Raw genomic sequence first — 10,524 nt, forward strand, 5'->3', positions numbered from 1 at the left:
GAAACACCGAAAAGAAACGCAGGAAAGAATACCGGAAATGTAGTGGGAAAATCGGTTCGGTCGTTTACGTCGAGTGCCGCAGCTCAAGCACAATTGGCGATGCGGCAACTGGAGGAACAGCGACGTTTACAAGAAGCGAGACTAGAGCTAGAACGCTCACAGCTTGAGGAAGAGCGAATCCAAAAGCAGAAAGAGCTGGCGTTGAAGAGTAAGGAACTCGCTGCCCTTGAGGAGTACCTTCACCAGAAGCGCGAACTTGAAGAACAACCTAATGAAACTGGAACTGGATCAAGCATTCGTACTACTCATTCTAGTAGGTTCAATCTGCAAAACCAAAAAATTGACTCTAAGCAACAGTCAAATATATCTTTGAGAACGGATAGCAACGACCAATCGATTGATCCTTCGTTTGTGTCTGGAGCCGATGGAGTGAAATGGGTAGAATGGTGGATTAAGAGTCTGCGTAATCTGGGGTCAGTTGTGGAAGGTTCGCCACAGTTGAGTGTAGATGTTCACAAACCATCGCAGCAATCTGGAACATTGCAAAACTCAATTCTGACTGATGATTCACAATATCAGCATACATCACATCGAAAGGTATCGAGGGACCCGAGACCACAGGCAGACGAAATTTCACTGGTCTCGGAAGAATGTGGAATGGAAGAACCAGCCGCTAGAGCGGAGGTCAACCAGGTAGGGTCATCTGTGAATCAGATGGCTGCTAGACAGATGCATGCGGTTTCACCGATGTCGAAAATGTCATACGACTTCGTGAGTGTTTGCGAGGACCAGCGCGAGAGGCGGTTGTAACGAAATTGATGTTCCCGAATAGCGTACAGTCAATCCTTGAAACTGGGAAGCGGCTATACGGAAGACCAGAGCTACTAGTAAAAAATTTGCTAGCGAAAGTCCGGTTTGTTGAAGCGCCAAAACCAGAAAGACTGGACACCTTAATTAACTTCGGCCTGACGGTGCAACAGTTGTACGATCATCTTGAAGCAGCGAACCTACAAGCACACTTGACAAATCCAACGCTATTAGAGGAGCTAGTTGATAAGGTTCCAGCAGCGATCAAGTTGGATTGGGTGCGACATAAGAGAGGATTCCCTGAACCATCCTTGAAAGAGTTTGGTATGTTCACGGACAGATTGGCGATGGACGCGAGTGAAGTTACCACAATGGCGCAGTCAAAGGGAGAGTTCGCTAAGCAAGAGAAAGGGAAGTCGCGAGAAAGGGGTCATCTGCATACCCATAGCGATTCAGTAGAGGCGGAAAAGGTGAGCATAGAGAGAACGCCTTGCCCGATATGTACAAAAGTCGATCATAGGATCCGGAATTGCGAGAAGTTCAAACAGATGGACCTTCAGAGTCGGTTGAAAGCAGTTGAAAAGCGGAAGCTCTGCGAAGTGTACTTGTTTGACCACGGAAAATGGCAGTGCCGATCAAGGTACAGATGCAATATCGGAACGTGCCATTTGAAGCATCATCCGCTTCTTCACCAAAGCACATCAGCGACACGATCAGTTATCTCCGAGTGCCACGCACATGGTCAAACTCGTGGGTCAGTGCTTTGCAGAGTAGTGCCAGTTACGCTACACAACGGAAACCGTAGGTACGAGACATATGCCTTTCTTGACGACGGATCGTCGCTCACATTAATAGAGCAGAGCGTGGCACGATTTCTCGAAGTCGAAGGTCAACCGGAACCACTACAGCTACAAACGTTGTTCGTAATGAATGCGACTCAAGAAGAATGAGTTTAGAAATCTCGGGGAAAGGTCAACGGATACGGTATGCTCTGAAGGACGTCCACACTGTTGGCGATCTTAGTCTTCCGAAGCAAAGCCTGCCCTTTGAAAAACTGAATCAATGCCTCCCACACTTGCAAGCACTTCCTGTCTCGATGCAGTACCGAAAGTTTTAATATGTTTGCAGAATCTTGAGCTGCTTGCTCCTTTGGAAAGTCGTGTCGGAAAGGCTGGTGACCCGATAGCAGTCCGAAGTTTGCTGGGGTGGGCAGTGAATGGATCAACAGGAGAAGGTGCCTCGCAAAACTTCGTCAATAAACATGAATGAAGTTGTGAAGCTGATCTCGAACTAAACGAGATGATCCGACAACGTTTTGTCATTGAAGATGTCGGAATTTCTGTAGTGCCGCAATCAGAACCGGCAGAAGAGAAGAAAGCCCGACAAATTTTAGAGACTACGACGAAGCGAATGGCGGACGGCAAGTTCGAGACGGGTCTGCTCTGGAAAAGTGAAACCGTTCAACTCCCGGATAGCCGATCGATGGTCCTCCATAGATTGAAAAGCTTAGAAGCCAAATTGGCCAGAGATACAGCGCTACGGGATAACGTTAACCAACAGATAACGGAATACATCAAGAAATGTTACGCGCACAAAACATCGAAAGCTTGCTGACGCGAATGCATCCAGGATTTGGTATCTACCATTGAACGTAGTTCTGCACCCTCGAAAGCTGAACAAGAAGCGACTCGTGTGGGATGCTGCTGCTCTGGTGAAAGACGTGTCGCTAAACTCCCAGCTTCTGAAAGGACTCGATCTTCTCACGACTCTGCCGTCTGTGATATGCAAGTTTAGAGAGCATCGCATCGGTTTCGGAGGCGACATTCGGGAGATGTTCCATCAACTCCGAATCAGACCAGCGGACAAGCATTCTCAGCGGTTTCTCTTTCGTTTTGATCCGGATCAGCCACCAGATGACTACGTGATGGATGTAGCCACATTCGGGTCGACATGCTCCGCCCAGTACATAATGAGAAAAAATGCGGAAGAGTCTACGGGGCATTATCCTGAAGCTGCGAAGGCTATCATCACTAAAACCTACATGGATGACTACTTCCACAGCGCGGACTCAGCAAGGGAGGCATCAACTCGAGCGGTGTAAGTGAACACTGTCCACAGCTATGCAGGGTTCGAGATGAGAAACTGGGTGAGCAGCAGTCGCGAAGTTCTGGAGGTACTTGGAGAAAACAGTGTTCATCAGCCCCTCTCGTTCGTGTGCAACAAAGAAGAGATGTGGGAAAGAGTTTTGGGAATGATGTGGGTCCTAACAACGACATATTCTTGTTCTCTGCCGGCATGCGAGAAACTCTGGAACCATACATCTTAGGAGAAAGAAGACCGACCAAACGGATAGCTCTGCGCTGTATAATGAGTCTATTCGACCCGCTTGGACTCTTGGCCCCTTACTTAATACACGGTCGTATGCTGATCCAGGATACTTGGCGCTCTGGTATTTTGTGGGATGAAGAAATGCTCGATCCGGAGTTCGAGAAATGGAAGCGATGGACCACGCTTCTCCGGGGAATAAAAAGGCTACAGATTCCTCGGTATTATTTTTTCCTCGTAGGACCCGGTCCGTACCAATCTCTTCAACTTCACATATTCACGGATGCCAGCGAAGCGGGTTACGGATGTGCAGCTTATTTCCGAGCAGTTAACAATGGGACTGTGCAGTGCTCCCTAGTGATGGCCAAAAGTAAAGTGGCGCCATTGAAAAAACTCTCAATCCCGAGAATGGAGTTACAAGCCGCCGTTCTGGGAGCGCGATTGATGAAGACCGTTAGCGACAGCCACACAGTGAACATCACCGGCCGTTTTCTGTGGACAGACTCGACAAGTCTTGTCGTGGATCCGTACAGATCACAGACGATATAAGCAGTACGTAGCCCATCGCACTGGCGAAATACAGTCTAAAACCAATCCAGAGGACTGGCGTTGGATACCGACAAAAGAAAACGTAGCTGATGCATTGACAAAGTGAGGAAAAGATACGGATCCTGATTCCAATGGAAGGTGGTTCACCGCACCCTCGTTCCTGAATCGTCCTGAGGAGGAATGGCTGAAGCAGAAACAGATTCCAGTTGATACTGTCGAAAAACTGCGACCACTATACGTTCTACACCACATTTCCTTACCAAAACAGCCGCTGGACGTCAGCAGAATCTCTAAGTGGAACATTTTGGTTCGCACCGTAGCTCAAGCATTCCGGTTCATTTCTAACTGCCGGAGGCGAATGAAAGACTTACCAGCGGAAACAGTAACCGCAACATCGAATCAGGCACGATTCATAAAGCATCCCATATCGACGGTGAAAGTTCCCTTACGACAAGAGGAGTACTTGGGGCAGAGCAGTTTTTATGGCGAGTCGCCCAGAGTGAAATTCACCCTGATGAGATGAAAACTTTGCAGAATAATAGAGGTCTACCAATCGGTGAGCAGAAGATGATTGATAAATCTAGCGAAGTTTACAAGGATTCACCGTTTGCCGACGAGTTCGGCGTGCTTCGAGTTGACGGTCGAACAGCAAACGCTGAGTTCGTGCCATTTGACGCCCGATTTCCGATTATTTTGCCGAGGCAACACCCAATAGACCTTTCTCGCCAAAAAAATTTATATGATAGGATGCTTCCTTTTTTATCCCCAATTCGTTACTGCATATTGCCCCGATGATTTGGTACCTCTAACTATTGAAAAATCAAAAATAGTGTAAGCTGCTCATTTAACCCCATATTCTGAATACCTATCTTGCCTTGTTCCCCCATATTTTTACACCATTTGGATGAATTTCCTGTGGGGAATACTAAAAGGATGCCAGATCTGCATATATATATATATATATATATATATATATATATATATATATATATATATATATATATATATATATATATATATATATATATATATATATATATATATATATATATATATATATATATATATATATATATATATATATATATATATATATATATATATATATATATATATATATATATATATATATATATATATATATATATATATATATATATATATATATATATATATATATATATATATATATATATATATATATATATATATATATATATATATATATATATATATATATATATATATATATATATATATATATATATATATATATATATATATATATATATATATATATATATATATATATATATATATATATATATATATATATATATATATATATATATATATATATATATATATATATATATATATATATATATATATATATATATATATATATATATATATATATATATATATATATATATATATATATATATATATATATATATATATATATTAGTAAATCTGCAGATGTTGCATTTTCACTGCAGATCTTTTGCAGATTACAAATATTTAGCAGAACAAAGCCTATGCCAGCCAATTTATACACCAGCCTTCAACATTATTGATCATTTAAATTATATACATACTACATTTCTACGTCGCATTTATTGAAGATTTTTGTAGCAATCGGCAGACTTTTATATTTTTACTGCAGGCTATTGTTTAAATAGACCTGGCATCACTGATGCTGAAATGATTCATTCATATACCTGTCAATAATATAGAGCATTGTATGAAAATATATAACCTCACTTTTCTGACAGTTCGGTGTGCTTGTTTACCTAAGACTTGTTTACACGGACTTTTAAAATTTACATTACTTGAATACTTTCGATGCTCTTTGAAAGAATATCAACTCAAGAGGGATGAGGATTGGAACAATGGTAACCTGGTTCATACATTGACCAATCGGCGCTGGATGTAAAACCCGGTGGCATATGCTGAATCGTAAGATCAAGCATTGGGTTATAAAACGATTGCTTTCTGGATGATGGATAAGAATTTTTACACATTTGTTTGTTTGCTCGTGGGTTAATTCCTAACAAGATGATCCGATTGATTATTCATTTTTAGGTGGTGAAGTTTACCTGAACTTTATAGGTAACGAATTCGGTCGATGATAAGTTGTTGAAATGATTTTGATCGTTCAATGCCCATATCGAAGAACGTTTCCATTGGTCAGAATGCCTACCAGCGTATGATAGCTGCAAACATGTTGACAACAAGGTTATCACTTTCGAATGGAACAATTATTTATTATTCGTGTTCAAGTTCCATTACAGCAAAAGTTTCGTCGATTATCGCAATGTCGTTGATTTGGTCGGCAAATGCAAAATAGCGCTCGGCATTGACGATAAGGAGTAAGAAGGATTTGATTGGAGTGATAATAATAATGCCGAGCATTATACATTCTGGTACAATATCAGGGAGGAGAAATTATATGTAAATTTATATTATATCCCGAGTAGCCATCATTTTGGCACCGCAATAAAGCTATCTGCTGTCTTGTTCAAATTGGCACGAAATAACTAGGCAGCGAATGATAAATTTCATAGTCAATTTATTTACTTTTTCGGAAGTATAAGTAATTAGTATTTTGTGAATATATGTGTCGCCAGTGCCGTGTGTTATGGTGGTACCGGACGGAACCGTTGGTCAGCAGACCGTCCCTGTCGTACTGGTCATAGATGCGAGGTTTTTTCTCATCTGATAGCACTTGACATGCTTCGGAGATCTGTCTTAACGCTCTCTACTTAGCGCAGGATACGCGAAACCGCTGTTAGCTTTCGAAAGAAAATTCCTAGCTGCTGCTACTCTATCAGTCTCTCTCTCGACTGAGAACTACAATTTCGGTCGATTAAATTATGCTATGAAAATTGTACTTCCTGGAATTTCATCTAACGAGATCAATTCATTGTGAGGAATTTCGCTGCGTTCCAATATTGCTTGCCTCTGTAGGTGATGATGTGTGTGGATTCACTTCGGCAGCCAGCTCTTATGTTTTGGGTAATTTTGCTATCTTATTCTGCTGAATAAATTATCTGCCTAAAGCCTCTACGTTATACTACGGTCACTTTAAAAACGCCCTGCTATTTAATCTTGTAGCTCTCGGCAAGTCAGTCTTGGCACTCTTTTCGACTATTCCTGGCACTATACCGCTGACGACGCACTTATGACGGTGATCAAGCTTGGCGAGAGTGGCAGTGGTTTCGTCGGAATTGTTCACTCGACAAGCAGTAAGTGCAAGGACTCTGCTACTTATGCCTGAGCCCCTCATTGAAACCTTCGTCCTGCCGGAGTGTTAGCTTCGTCCGATACCGGAGCGTATTGCTGAACCGAAGCAGTCTGCTACTGGCGCTGCTTCCTTCGAATCGGAATCGCTGAATATTCCCGTTAGCCGAATGTCCAACGTGGCCGAAGGCAAACCGATTGCAGCAACACCACCAGCCGTAGCTGACCTTTTAGCCTTTAATCCAAGTCCCTGCCACTGGCATAGCGACAGACGAGTGCGGCGCAGGCTGGACCATCGGTTGACTCGGTGCCGGACGGGGCGAAACAGCTGCAACAGGAGCGGACCTAGTATGGGGTGTAAAGGTCTTCAATTGCCATAGATCACCAAAATGCTCTGCGACTAACATTGTGAACAAAAAAAACCAAACGAAATTGATCGCAACAACGATAAAATAATCTAAATTCTACCCAAACATTTGAAACATTTGAAAAGGGTCTAATTTATTTAGTTTGATTGCGCATATTGTTTACATGAGACACTCCCCTTAATTCGTTGAGTACGTATTTCACTGCCTTTATAATCCTTTTGGAATCAGTTACAATAATCCTTTATAATCATTTTATAATAAGCGTATTGCTAGTTAGGACTTTTATATCAGCCGGGCCCTTTTATAATTTGTTATAAAATCATTATCTAAATTCTTCATAATCCACTGTTACGTTATGTTTATGCACATGGCCAGATAGATAGTTTTTAACTGGGATGTGACGTGTGGATTCGAAAAAACCTAATGTCAATTGCAGCCAGGGGGAGCTGTCAAATGCAGCCAAAGGGAACCGTCAAATGCAGTCAGGGGGAACTGTCAAATGTAGCCAGTCCATTTAAAATATGTGAGGAAGATAGAGTGGCTATGCAAGACAAGAGAACAATTGAACAGAAAAAAAGAAAAAAAAACTTATATCCACAGGTTTTGTCCCAGGATTTTAATAGAGAACATGAAAATTCGATTTGTTTGCATTTGGCAGTGGGCCTTTTTCAAATGTTTGGCTAGAAATTCCTTACTTCTACAATGAATCATGTACTAGAAAAGTAAAAATGTTAAATTTAACGGAACAATGTATGATGCCGACATCAAATAAAAAATTACAGCTGAGCGACCTTGTTTAGAAAGTGTTAACATTTGGCAGCGAACCAAACCAACTTTCTCATACTATGATCGAATCAAACAAAAATTCCAAGACCATGTAAACAATCTCTCTGAACTGTCAAAAAAGTGAGGTTAAACATTATCATGCAATGTTCTCCACCGAGAGGTTCACTTTAGTTTGTTTACATAACCAATGAACTTTGTACCGCGACTCACCACTTCATTTGCCGCGTTGCCAGGAACTCAAGCAAAAATATACAAAACAGTGTTGCCTAAACACACATTTTGAGTCCCACCATTCTTGCAAAGGTGAAAAAAATACTCAACATTCTTGCATTTTTCAAATTTAAAAAAATCATTAAAAAATTACGATAGCTCCAAATAGTCTCATTTCAACGGCAATATTCTTAAAAATGTGTAGTCTTTTGAATAAAAATAAGAAAAAAGGGGGTTAGGTCGGACGAGAAAGGTCTATTACTTCTCGAATCCTGAATCACTACCATCGTAAGCTGGGTAACGCGGGAAAGGAGATGATGGTGAACGAGCTGCGACAGCGATTTGAAGGAATCACTACCATCGTAAGCTGGGTAACGCGGGAAAGGAGATGATGGTGAACGAGCTGCGACAGCGATTTGAAGTGAGACAAATCCGATCTGCGGTTGACAATGTTATTAAAAGTTGCCAGTGGTGCAAAATAAATAAATGCGTGCCGAAAGCTCCCAGAATGGCTCCGCTTCCTGAGCAACGATTGCCATCGCACGTTCGACCGTTTAGCTACATTGGCGTGGATTACATGGGGCCATATGAAGTTAGTATTGGCAGAAGAAAAGAGAAGCGATACGTGGCTGTGTTTACGTGTCTGGTGGTTCGCGCAATCCATCTAGAGGTCGCCCATAGTCTTTCTACCGACTCGTGCGTGATGGCTATTCGTCGCTTCATCCGCCGACGGGGATCACCGGTTGAGATATTCTCGAACAACGGTGCTAATTTCGAAGAAATTGGATCCGCGGGCGGATTGAAGAAATGATCACAGCGGCAGATGGTAGAGTTCAACAGGCGATTGTAGAGACGGCTTCAGGGAGGCTGAAAAGACCGGTAGTAAAACTATCTGTGATGGAGGTTGATGCTGGTGAACCCAACACATATCCTGGAGAGTCCCGCTTGGATTCATGGGGCGGGGGATGTTCTGGCAGCCAGGCACAATAAGAAGTAAACGGCGGTGACAGGCGAGCCTGAAGCCGGGCCTGATATATATTCTTTAAGTAGTCGCTACGAAAACGCGCTGTTATAAGGACCTTGCGAAATATATTCCAACACCGGAAGTTACCAACCGTTCAGCGTACGAGACAAGAATATTGTCAATAAAAATATTGACAAGACTACTTCAATGCATACGTTAACCCAACAAACATTTCTTGGTTTTATAAACGTTTTAACAGTTGCTTTATTCAGCTCTAGCTGAACATTGGAAGTATACGTGTAATCATATATCGTTTATTCCACCCTTAAACATCCGGGATTTGGAGAATTTATTCAGCTTGTCTGATTAAGACACATGAAAGAACAATTCTTCAGCACGTATACAGCCTGAAGAAAACCACAGTTCAGCTTTATCAATAAACCTTTTCGTTACCGCTATTCAGCTGAGAGAATTATCATAGGAAAATTGTTAAAAAAGACATTTATTTCAAGTTACACACGCCATCAATCTCTTTGGAAGCCATATTCTCTTATTGGTGTTACGTTACAGTTAGAGAAAAATTGTATTACCTTGTTGGATATCATATCACGTACCTGCACGGAAACGCTCCCGATCGCATAGCAACTAATATATTAGTCGAATTTCTGAAATCGATTGGTTAAAATTTGGTACAGCTAAACGATTGTTGATTTTTCTAAACTTTCATTTTTGTTTTTGAATGAACAAAACAGTTGCTGAAACAACTAAATCATCTAGTTGAAAATGTGATGCTGTCAGTTAGCAAAGACACACACCATCCAAATCAGCTCATCAAATAGCTGTAACAACTAATATAATTGTCGATTTCAAGATTGGTGCGAGTTGAAACTGAAAACCGAGATGGTTGTTTCAGTCAATTGTAATATTGGAATAATTCCCAACCAGTTGTAACAACTAATATAATTGTTGATTTCAAGATTGGTGCGAGTTGAAACTGAAAACCGAGATGGTTGTTTCAGTCAATTGTAATATTGGAATAATTCCCAACCAGTTGTAACAACTAATATAATTGTTGATTTCAAGATTGGTGCGAGTTGAAACTGAAAACCCAGATGGTTGTTTCAGTCAATTGTAATATTGGAATAATTCCCAAACAGTTGTAACAACTAATATAATTGTTGATTTCAAGATTGGTGCGAGTTGAAACTGAAAACCGAGATGGTTGTTTCAGTCAATTGTAATATTGGAATAATTCCCAAACAGTTGTAA

The 10,524-nt window shown here is 41.2% G+C and overlaps 1 protein-coding gene across 1 annotated transcript; it reads left to right on the top strand.

Annotated features, from left to right (window-relative positions):
- The first annotated feature begins 3,102 nt into the window (after positions 1-3,102).
- LOC131680783 (uncharacterized) lies at positions 3,103-3,681 on the top strand. Its single transcript, XM_058961494.1, has one exon. It carries the CDS (start codon positions 3,103-3,105, stop codon positions 3,679-3,681), a length of 579 nt encoding a protein of 192 aa, XP_058817477.1.
- The last annotated feature ends 6,843 nt before the right edge of the window (positions 3,682-10,524 follow it).

This window comes from Topomyia yanbarensis, chromosome 2 (assembly GCF_030247195.1).
Source record: "Topomyia yanbarensis strain Yona2022 chromosome 2, ASM3024719v1, whole genome shotgun sequence".
In the NCBI taxonomy this organism is placed as follows: Eukaryota; Metazoa; Arthropoda; class Insecta; order Diptera; family Culicidae; genus Topomyia; species Topomyia yanbarensis.